General features: G+C 24.3%; 1 protein-coding gene across 1 annotated transcript; it reads left to right on the forward strand.

Moving 5' to 3' along the window:
- Positions 1 to 5,820: 5,820 nt before the first annotated feature.
- LOC112801957 (polygalacturonase At1g48100) lies at positions 5,821 to 12,325 on the forward strand. Its single transcript, XM_025844925.3, has 7 exons — positions 5,821 to 6,140; positions 7,418 to 7,549; positions 8,557 to 8,760; positions 9,775 to 9,816; positions 9,924 to 10,131; positions 10,821 to 11,011; positions 11,725 to 12,325. Exons 1-7 carry the CDS (start codon positions 5,913 to 5,915, stop codon positions 12,118 to 12,120), a joined length of 1,401 nt encoding a protein of 466 aa, XP_025700710.1. The 5' UTR covers positions 5,821 to 5,912; the 3' UTR covers positions 12,121 to 12,325.
- Positions 12,326 to 12,526: the final 201 nt, after the last annotated feature.

Below are 12,526 nucleotides of genomic sequence, written 5' to 3' on the forward strand. Positions count from 1 at the left end.
AGGTATGTAGTGAAGTTTAGATATTACATCATTTTTTTCAGTGATGGAGTTAGACGGAAGGACCAATCTGAGTTATACCTTAAAATTTTAAAGTACAAATTAAATCAATTAAAAATAAAAAAGTTAAATTGAATCAGGAATCAAATTTTAAGAATTATTTTGAATATTAACTCTATTTATTAACTAGATATAGTAAAATATGGTCTTGTTAGGGAATAAATTTTCATAAATTTTAACTATCAATCAACTAACAAAATAATAGACGAGCAAATGTTAAGAAAAGAAAAAAATTGAAGAAAAGATAAATAAAGCAAATAAACCAGTGCTAAGGAGGACCATATTAACTGAGTCGCTTACTAACCAAACTTATTTAACAGCATAAAAGATTCATAGCTAAGGTTGCATTTAATTATTTTTTAGAATAGGACAAGATAATATACTAAGAATAAAATATAAAAGATAGAAACATAAAATTTGTGCTTTTATACTCTATTTAATAATAATTTAAAATAAATTATAAAAATTTAATTTATTTTTTTTTTTAAAAAAAATTTGAGAAGATAAATATAATAATAAAAAATATAATTATAAAAAATAAATAAAAATAATGAAAAATAAATTGAGTTTTTTGCTAATATTTATGTGTCTTTCCTCTCAGGATTGATATTGTATGAGATGTCTCTGATACGAATTGTGAGATAGATCGAGGACTTGTGGATCATGGCGATCGCCGGATTAACTGACTGAAGCAATAGGAAGAGCTACTTGCAAAGACACTTCGAAACTCAAGTCAAAATGAATCTGAGAGGTATGAAGTATGTAAAAGAATGATGTACCTGAGGGGCCTATAACACTCTTTTATATAGTTGATGGTAGTTCTTATCTTATCTTATCTAAATAAAATAAGGAGGTATTTGAATTTAAGTATTAGTTAGAAGGTGTGGAGCTGGTTTAGACCTGTTAGGAAAAAGTGGGGTCCAATCCTAAATATCCGAATGAAAATTCGTTCCGATATGAAATTTAAAAATTGGATTCGTAACAAATATAAAATATACTAATTTAATATTTTTAAACACAATATTTTTATTTATATTTTATTTATTAAATTATAATTTTATATTTTTGTATTCTTATTTTACTGTCTTATTTTTATAAATAAATGCCGCCTAAAGGAATAGTAGTTAATTACTTAAGACATAATTACTAAACTACCTTTTTTTCATTATCTACATGTATACATCATACATGAATGAATCCGAAGGTATTATGGAAATTTCTTTTGAAAACTAGTAGATTGGATCTAGAATTCAATTTGCATGAAGCTTACGTATGTATTTCACATGTCGTAGAAGTTAAAGGAACACGTGAAGTAATACTATATCAATGCATATATATACATTTGTTAATATATAATGAGGTGTCATTATTTCTGATCTAGCCCTATTTTTCTTTTATCATTTTTTTTTTTTTTTGGTAAGTATCATTTTCTGTTTTTAATTAAATTTGATTACCTTTCATGTAGCAAATTGAAAGAGCCAAGTGCCGTGGAAATCCAGCATATATAACGTGCACCATTCAATACGATCCCTAACATTAAAAACTAAATACGATAATTAAATTAGATTAGTCTAATAATTAATTTATTAATTCGCTTAATTAAATGTTAGGGATTCAAATCTTGTAGTGCATGTGAATTAAAATACTGTGCTTATGTAAATTATAATAAAAGTTAATTTTAAAAAATTAACCGATATTAGATAAATAAAAAAATTGACTTACTCCTTGAATTCTTTATTTTTAGACGTGTAACTATATTAACTTAATCATTAGCGATAAATATTAATTTGATTTTTATAGTTTAAAATTAAAATCAAAATCGTTTTTAATATTTTTTTATGTTTAAAATCGTCCTTAACGATAATAATAGTACTAAATCATCATTTCCAAAATTTTGAACCAAATTATCCCGGATAGCTAGAAAAAAAACACTTTCAACAATAGAACAAAAATCACCCACAAACCACTCATCATAAAGCATCAGTTTTCTTTGCGTCGAAGCCCTTATGTTATTTGCAGGTTATTGTTTATAATGAAATTAATATTAAAATTATATATATATATATATATATATATATATATATATATATATATATATATATATAGTCATATAAAAAATTGTATACAATTATTCAATAATTAAATTCATATGTTAGGTTATTTTTTAAGTAATAAATATAAAAATTAATTATTTTTTAATATAACAATAAACGATTAATTATGTATGTAATTAAAATTCTTTAACATTATGAAAATTAAATTATATATATTCATCTTAATTATTAATTAATTATTATTAGTACATATGAGTAGAGGTATATAATAACTTAGATGTCAAGCAATAATCAGTAGCCTTACAATAACTATGTGACAAATTCAAACTCACATGATACACAGGAATATTGATAACAATTTTAAGTTTTTCTTTTTTGGAGCAATATCTATTCTTATTAGGACAGAGGGGGTTTATATATGTATATTGTGGTTACGTAGCTTGATACGGTTTATGGATCCGTTAATTCTTTTTCTAAAATTGTGATCTCCCGAATAGCTATAGTATCAAATAAGACAATAGGTCTAAGTTAAAATCAAATCTTAAAAAATGTCAGTCACCAAAAAAAAAAATCTTGAAAAATGTCATTGGAGTTCATTATTGGATATATTGGTCAATGAAACAATAGTTAATAACTTGCATGATGATTGTATTGACACGTGTATTTCAGTCATTCGAACAAAACTAAATATTATGATTGCTGATATTTGTGTTATATCCTTCTAGTCTTCTCCAATGAAAAATTATTCCATTTTTCTGGATTTTTTTTCTTAAGAGTTAACTTTTTCCTTTAAATAGTGTGTTATGTCTATAGAAAGAAACTAATCTTGTTTAGATACTCAACTCCGTTTATTTGTTTGGTGTTTATGTAAAATATGGACTTAGCCAGATGTGTATTATTTATTATTAAGACACAAATTTATAAAAAATATAATTATATATAGTTATCTACTATTGATAATAAGGATCATACTGCAAAATTAGTTAGCAATAGTGTTACGTAGCAATCAAGTTAGTTAGTCGGTGAAAGAATAATTTAAACAAATTCTGTTATTTATCTATTCAGTTGTGTTTGATTTTGAAAATAAGATAAAATAATATATAAAAAACAAAAATATAAAAATTAGTATTGTATTTTATTTAGTGATAAACTAAAACAAATTAAATCTATTCATTCGAAATAGCGGCCTCATTACAACGTGCTTCACACCCGTGAAGTCCTCCCTCTTCCCTCTGGAATTATTTTGTGTTGTAAAAGTTTAATTTATTCTATTTGTTTCATTAAAAAATTTGAATAAAAAATTAATAAGAAAAACGAAAAAAAAAAAAAAAAAGTTGTGACTTTTGTTAGTGTATCTACGTTCGTTCTTTTTGTTAGAATGAACACAAAATACATTAATTTAGTATCTCTATATTCTTATCTCAATGTTCTATGTTTGTAAACAAAAGCAGCTTTACAGACACTATTAGATATATATATAGAATTGTAGAGTTGTTCCACGAGTTTTGTAACACAAGAATTCACAATACAGAAACTCAATGCATTACACGCTCACTTCTCTCAAACTTTTCCTTCTATGTTCAAGATTCAGAATTTATTTTCATCACTCTGTTCATGCACTTCTTCACAATCTTTCATTTACAAAAGATATATATTTTGTGTCTTTTCAAAATGTTAATTAAGACATAAATTTATAAGTTGAGAAACTAAATTTTGTAAAATTTATTTCTTTATTATTTTTATAATCACAACCTTACTCTTTTTTCATCTTCAACCTATATGGAATTAAAATTTGCCGCATTATTTATAGCATCACAGCCTTTAACAACCATAACATTCACATGTGTGTAGAGTTTTAAGCTTTTGAATATTTTAATCATATTTAGACATGGAATTTCTACTCCCTATCTCATGAGAGGATGGAAAAGATTACAAGAACATGGTTTATAATGTTTCTAGCTACGCTTTTGTCAAAATCATTCCGTTTTGATTGCCGGGTTCTTTGGCTTTAATTTCTAGTTCCACAAGTATTATAATTAATAATTAATATATTTCAACAATGCAAGTAATAATTAATAATTCCACAATTTGTCAATTTAAATGTTGAATTTTAAATATATAAATATTTCTAAATTGATATATTCAACAAGCTAGGTACTGATAATTAAGTCCACAATTGCCAATAAGTTATCTGTTGAATTTTAAATATATAAATATTCCTACCAGTACTATCAAATGAATATATTTCAAGTAATTGTTATTTAATAATTAATTATGCTTCTCTACATTATTAACTTTCACTATATAAAAGGCTGGCATTAATCGTTATATCCCTAATATAAACGTTTCAAATAAATTTAATCTATAAAAATAATTATTAGTTAAGGAAGTAAAGACATAAAGTGTTAAAGGAAAGAGAAAAATAAGAAGGATGTATTATTAGATCAAAAAAACATCCATCTAAAAAAACATCCATCTAAAAAAAGAAACATTTACATTCAATCAAAGAAATATTTATTTAAAAAAAACATTCGCCTAAAATAAAAATAAAACATCTATCTAAAAGCAAAGTAACATTTACCTAAATTAAAAAAAAAAAAACATGTGAGGCAAACAAGCTGCTGCATTGATTCTTCATATGGCATGACGCAGAAGAGGGTTTGGGACGATCGACGGCGTTACTTCCTGGGAGTACATATGCGATCAAACGAACAACGTCGTTGATTGCAGAGAGCACGGTCGCAGCGCGACATAGGGGAGAAGTAGGTGCGTAGCAGCAGCATGAACGTCGCTTGCAAAAAAAAAAAACAGGAACGGCACAACGAATGGAAGAAGAAGGTGCAGTGATGGCATCGAGAGCAGGGACGACGCGACGAAGAAAGTGCAGCGGCAACGTTGGTATATATGCAAGGAGCATAGGGGTAGAAATGTGGCGTTGGGGTAGCGGCGGAACAGAAAAGGAGAAAGTAGTTTCATTGCGATAAAAGTAGACAAGAACAATGCTGAAAAGCTTCGTGGGCGGCCATGGTGAACAGCGTGACAAGAGAAGTGGCGGTGGAATGACTGAGGTGAAAATAGGATTTAGAATAAGTAAAAATGAAAATAAATAATAAAAAAATGAAAAATAAAAGTGAAATTGAGAATAAAGATAAATAATTAAGTTATAATGTTTTTTTTCATAATTATTGAACTGAGATACAGTCTGTTATTTACATTATTTGTACTTTCATTCGTTAACCGTGGATCTAATTCTATCTAATGGAATTGTGCTAACAATGCTACTCAAAACTCTTCAAACATTGTAATTAAGTTGCCACAATTAATGTTAATTAATACTTAACACAATACGTAATAAACAAATATTATATAGTAATAAGAATTATAGTAACAAACTAAAGATTTATTAGCTAACATATTCAAATCTGATAGCTATGTTTTATTAGAATATATACATGCTAAAATTATTACTACTCCAAATTTTTTATTTTTTTTTAAATAAATGTATAGAGATACTCTAAACTTAAAATTTTTAAATAAAGAAAGTGATAATCAATTATCACTAAACTCATCGACTAATAATCAATATATAAAAAAATAATAGAATATCTCTCATTAAGTTTATATCTTTAAACTACATGATTGATTGAATATTATTGTGCAGTTCATGTGTGCATAGTACCCTAACTTTGTGCCTATATATACAACAAGAACTTCCTTCTTGTTAGCAAGAATACAAGAGCCACATACAAAAAAACAAAAAAGCCTTAGTTATCACATCTCTTTTATTTTTTAAATAAAAAAATGAAGAGTATGAAAATATGCACCTTTACTACCTTGATGATTGTAATAGTGTTTTGTGTGTTGTGTTCAAGTTTTGAAAGTTGTAGTGCCATAAGAGGCTATAACCACCATTTTAGGAAACTAAAAGCTACATCATCAGCTGCCTCCCCCTCTTCTTCCAATGATAACAATACTTTCAATGTATTAGACTATGGTGCTAAAGGAGATGGTAAAGCAGATGACACAAAGGTGACTATATATTTCATTAATTTCATATTATTATTATTATTGTTGTTATAAAAAAATTAATTATCAAATTAACTATCTGTATAAAATATATTAAAATATAAATATATATTAAAAATAATTTAAATAATGCATATATTTATATATAAATATCTAGTGACTGATTTAGTAATTAAATTTTTATGTATATATAATAATAATAATAATAATAATAATAATAATAATAATAATAATAATATTATTATTATTATTATTATTATTATTATTATTATTATTATTATTATTTAGATAAACTAATCAACTTAGTTGTTATGTTTTATATTTTAGGTCTTATTTGAGTATGAGCTCTCGAGTTTATTTAAATTATCTCACCTCTCTCTCTTATTTATTACCTATAAGTAAAAAAATCATGATAAAAAAATAATAATAAAAATTAAAATTACATTTGGTTTATGTTTTAATTTTTAATATTTTTTATTTTTAAAATTTTATAAAATAATAAAAATAATAAAATTTTATTTTCTATTCTTACCTTTTTTTTTCTTCACAAAATTTAAAAAGATATTTAAAATAAAAATACAAACCAAATACATACATCTCCAATATTTTAGATACACTTCGTTTCTCGATTTTGTAATTAAAATTCTCAGTTATTCGTAACCTTATATGAAATTAGCATTTTGATCTATGAAATTATACTTTCTTAATTTTTTTCTTTTATTTTTTTATTTTAATCATAACGACAATAATTAAATAACAACCATAATAATTGTATATCAATATCAACTATTAAAATTAGTCACTAATATAAAATATATATTAAAATATAAAATAAATTAAACAACATATATATTTCTATATAAATATATAATGAGCGAGTGATTTTAGCAACTAATAAGTGTATAAATAATATATTTGATTAAATAATTATTAAGATTATAATTTAAGGACTAAAACATTCGTTTTAAAATATGAAATTCTAAAATAAATTATATTGCATGCTAAAAAATGAAGGATAAAAATAAAGCTATAATAATATACAGGATTATTTAGCCATGATAACTATATATACATTACATATGACTCTAATAAAGTGCCTTATTGTGAATTTTATACTGCTATATGTAGCAAAGTTACAGAAACTAATTAAAGCTGGCTTATTTATTATTATTATTATTATTATTATTATTATTATTATTATTATTATTATTATTATTATTATTATTATTATTATTATTATTATTATTATTATTATTCTGTTAACCAGTCTAAAAAAACAGGCTTTTGAAGATGCATGGGCTGATACTTGCAAAACAGAGGGATCAACAATGATTGTTCCTTCTGGTTCTGAATTTTTGGTGAAACCAATCTCTTTCTCAGGCCCTAATTGTGAGCAAAACATTGTTTTTCAGGTGATGAATAATGAATTATATAATAATAATTACATTTCTCTTGTCTATTTTCTCATTTTCTTATTACTATGTGTTAAATATAATAAGTGTGTGCCCTCACACATTATAAGAAATTTGTCGAATAACAATCGATTTAGTGACCAAGTCACTAATGACGACCAATTTTTTAACAGATTAATTAATCATATGAACTAAAAACATTTGATTGCTAAGTCTATCGTTATATGTGTGTATGTACATGTTTTTGGATATATAAAAATTAATTAAATTAAAATTTGCAGTTTGATAGCATGGGTACATGTCTTTTTTTAGATTTAATTATCCTGTGTTTTAATTAGATTTTTATATTTTTTAATTGAATTTTTACATTATTTTTAATTTCGTAATTATTAGATCTTTTTCATATTAAAAACATTAAAATTAATTGAATATTTCTCCCAAAATAAATACTGTCAAAGATCTAGTTAGATTTTTAGTTATAAATATCTTCACTTTACAAAAAAATATTCATCCGTTAATTCTAACATTTTTTTACTAAAAAGAATTTAATTATAAAATTAAAAATAATATAAAAATTTAATTAAAAAAATATAAAAATTTAATTAAAAATTTAATAAAAATATAAAAACTAATAAAATAATTAATTTTTAATTAAATTTTTATAACTTTTTTAATTAAATTCTTATATTATTTTTAATTTTATAATTAAATCTTTTTTACATTAAAAACATTAAAGTTAATCGAATATTTCTCCCAAAATACATATTGTTAAAGATTTAGTTAGATTTTTAATTATGAATTACTTCACTTTACAAAAAAAATATTCAGTTAATTCTAACTTTTTTATAGTAAAAAAAATTTAATTATAAAATTAAAAATAATATAAAAATTTAATTAAAAAATATAAAAATTTAATTAAAAATTTAATAAAAATATAAAAACTAATAGAATAATTAATTTTTTAAATATATCAGTTATATAAAAATTAATTAAATTAAAATTTGCAGCTTGATGGCAAAATCATTGCGCCTACAGACTCTGAATCTTGGGGCTCTGGCACCTTGCAATGGATGGAGTTCACAAAGCTTAATAAAATTACAATAAAGGGTAAAGGTGTCATTGATGGTCAAGGCTCTGTTTGGTGGAATAATAATGACTCACCAACTTACATTCCCACAGAAGAAGAATCAACCACATCATCACAATATTCGGTAATTAAATATTTAGTAAATAATTATTGTTATTATTGTGTTAGGGTTGTTATTGTCTAGCTGAATTAAAATAAACAAACCCTCTTATATATTTCTAATTCTAGAAAATATTTGTCAAGTATTATGACATACATTTAATTTTTTGGATAGAATTAAAATGAAGTGATAGGACTTATTCATACATTAATCAATCATAAGAGTGCAAAAGTGTCACGTTCATTTGAGCAATCAACTTTAATTTTAGTAAAAAAATGTAAAAATAAAAAATTCTTGCTAGCTACCGTTTTTGTAATAATGTTCCATGCACATAAAGACACACGTGCGTACGTATTTAATTGAGCTCTACGAATTTTCACGAAACTCTTCCTCTTTGGTGCTTATCTTTCTTTAATTATTACCCACATGATTAGCACAATCTAAAAAATTAATCACCAAATATATATTAAAAATAAGTTATATAATATATACATTTACACATAAATATATAATAATTAATTTAATAATTATTTTTATGTATATATAATATTTTTTAAAATTATTTAGTATTTTTTTGTTATAAAACTATTCAGTTTTTTTTCTTTTATTTATTTTATGTCATTTTTTTTGAGACTCATCAATAATCAAATTTTTAACTTTTTAGATATAAAATTTTAATATTGTGTCATAAAATTATTCATTTCTAAAGTTTAATAAGCTGATAAAATAAGATAACATAAATGATTATCATCAATTATACTATATTAACAAGTTCATAGTGTGTGAAAATTTCTTACTCTTGAGCTAGTTTTCAAAATAAATAAGACCTATTTTAATATATATAATACATAAAAAAGGTATAGCATTAAGGGTTTAGAGTTATGTATATAACTTTATTAATTAATTAAATTTAATAAAGATGTAAATCACGTTAGATATATTTTCAAGTTGAAGTGATTTGTCTTGAGCAATTTTAAGGAGTTGTATATATGTTAAATTAACATAAATATTTGTTTCTATCCTGTTAATTAAACATAGGTTCAAGCAAGCAACGAAAACCTACCAAGTCAAAAACCAACAGTAAGTAGCTAGCTAGCTACATTTACGTTGAAGTTCTCCTTTAACTAAGATTGAAACAAAAATGATATGGAAATTCTTAAGAATTAGTTTTCATGGTTGATGATCAGGCACTTAGGTTTTACGGAAGTGATGGTGTAACAGTGGCAGGCATAACAATTCAGAATAGTCAACAAACGCATCTAAAGTTTGACTCATGCACAAATGTTCAAGTTTTTGATATCAATGTTTTATCACCTGCTGATAGCCCTAACACTGATGGAATTCACTTGCAAAATTCCCAAACTGTCCTCATTTATAGTAGTACTCTTGCTTGTGGTAATTCTCAAATTCCAAAAATGTCTCACACACATATATATGATATATCCCATCATCTCTTTTATTATGAATATCATTGCATAACAAGTCAAAAGGCCAGGAGGAAATAGAGAAAGAATAAGAAAGAAGAAAAAAAAAATGCAAAACATGTATGTGAAAAAAGAAACTTAATTAAAAATTTAATTAAAAGGAGATTTGTTTACCTAATATTACTAAAAAAATTTGTGGTTAAATGTTAAATAGAAGCACACTAATAAAAGAATAATATTATATGACTAGAAAATATTATTATTTTTTATCAACATTTGGTTAACAATAATTTGTACTTATATTTACAAATATTTTACACAAAAAAAAAATATAATTTATATATATATTTACTAGAGTTTTGTATAGATGAATTAATATAGTTTATATTTATATTTTTTTTAAATTTATACATATGAATTAATAAAAATAATTTAATATGTTGGCTAAATGATAACAAAAAATATTAAAAATTGTTATCTCTCAATAAAATTTTTTGTAATAAAATTATAGTAAAAACTTATATGTAATTATTTTTTTGTAAAATTGATAATTAAAAAATATTAGATGATAATTTTTAACTATTAATTTTATATAAAAATAATTAAATCCAAGATTTCTCCTTAAATAATATCTCATAAGGGTGCTTGTGTGGCATGCAGGAGATGATTGTGTGTCTATACAAAATGGATGCTCCAACATATTCATACACGACCTCAGTTGTGGACCAAGTCATGGTATCAGCATTGGAGGCCTTGGAAAAGATGGCACCAAGGCTTGTGTTTCAAACGTCACTGTTCGAGACACCTCTCTCCAAAATAGTCTCACTGCTGTCAGGATTAAGACGTGGCAGGTAACAAATTCTCTATTTCATTCAAGGGTAAATCTGTAAATATATTTTGTTTAGTTAAATTGGTCTTTATCATCACTATCTCGTATTAAGGTTAATTTCATATATACCTATAGTTTGTAGGACTAAACAATTAAACATCAATTTCACTTTCTTGGAAAAAATTGTAAACTAAAAGCCCACAAGAAAAATTTATTATCAAGGACCAAAATTACAAATTACTAATTTTATAGAAAACAAATATTTATTTACCCCTTTAAGTTAATTCATTGTAAATATAATTAAATAAAAAATATTTTTTAGGTATCCTTCTTTGTATAAGGGTATTAGCAACTATAACCTAATTAACGGTTTGAGATTTGTTTTCTAGTTTTTTAAATTTTAAAAACAATTAATTGTAGTTAATAAAACATATGAAAATTTCTCAACCATATTCCATATATATATACACACTATAAAAATATGGATACCATATAATTTGATAAGTAAAAATGTCACATATACACTATCAATTACCAAATAAGTTACATGTGTATGTTGTTTCATGCATTTTTTATTTATATTTTATATTCTAATATATATTTTATACGAATAACTAATTTAATTGTTAATTTTTATTAACACATAATATGGTTGTTTTACAAGATACTTAGCAATTTTTCATAAATCAACTAATAATTTTTTTTTACTTGTATATATTTTGGATTTGATGACAGGGTGGATCTGGTTCAGTCCAAGATGTTATGTTCTCCAACATCCAAGTTTCAGATGTTGAGACTCCCATAATGATTGACCAATACTATTGTGATGGTGGCAAATGCAAGAATGACACGTCATCAGTGGCAGTATCAGCCATACACTATGTTAACATCAAAGGAACATACACAAAGGAGCCTCTTCACTTTGCATGCAGTGATAACATACCATGCACTGGCTTAACTCTTGATACTATTAACTTACAAGAATCAACAACTCAAAATGCTAAGAGTGATTCTCCTTTTTGTTGGCAAGCTTATGGAGAATTGAAGACTAAAACTGTTCCTCCTGTTACTTGTCTTGACAGTGGCAACCCACCAAACAAGGGAATCAATTCCAACAGTGATTCTTGCTAACTGAATAATTGAAAATAGTTTGTTAATTTGGACAAAATGGTATTTACACCATGTGTTGTTTATGTGTATTAATTTTTAAGTTAACATTTTGTCCATATTAACAATTATTTTAAAACAGAAATTGTATACAATTAGAATGGGATAATAAAATTTGTTGTCCAAATTGTATAGTTCATATCCATGTTTTACATGTTGTGTTGTATAATGAACAATTTGTATTGATGGGGAGTGAGTATGTTATAGTAGTACATATATATGTCAAATTGTTTAAAACAGCCTATGTTTGATGTTGTATCTAGACAAAAAATACAGAGACAAAAATGTAAAGATAGAGACAGAAATAGTTCCTAATATTTTTATGTTTTTGTATTATGTTTAGAAGTAGATAAAAATTTGTCAAATATCT

The sequence above is a fragment of the Arachis hypogaea genome, chromosome 5 (genome assembly GCF_003086295.3).
Source record: "Arachis hypogaea cultivar Tifrunner chromosome 5, arahy.Tifrunner.gnm2.J5K5, whole genome shotgun sequence".
Taxonomy (NCBI): Eukaryota; Viridiplantae; Streptophyta; class Magnoliopsida; order Fabales; family Fabaceae; genus Arachis; species Arachis hypogaea.

Excerpts from the sequence above, each read along its gene's own strand:
- LOC112801957 (XM_025844925.3), top strand. The coding sequence starts at position 5,913 with ATGAAGAGTATGAAAATATGCACCTTTACTACCTTGATGATTGTAATA. Across the intron at positions 6,141-7,417 it reads GTAAAGCAGATGACACAAAG|GCTTTTGAAGATGCATGGGC; the intron begins GTGACTATATAT and ends CTAAAAAAACAG. Across the intron at positions 8,761-9,774 it reads CCACATCATCACAATATTCG|GTTCAAGCAAGCAACGAAAA; the intron begins GTAATTAAATAT and ends AATTAAACATAG.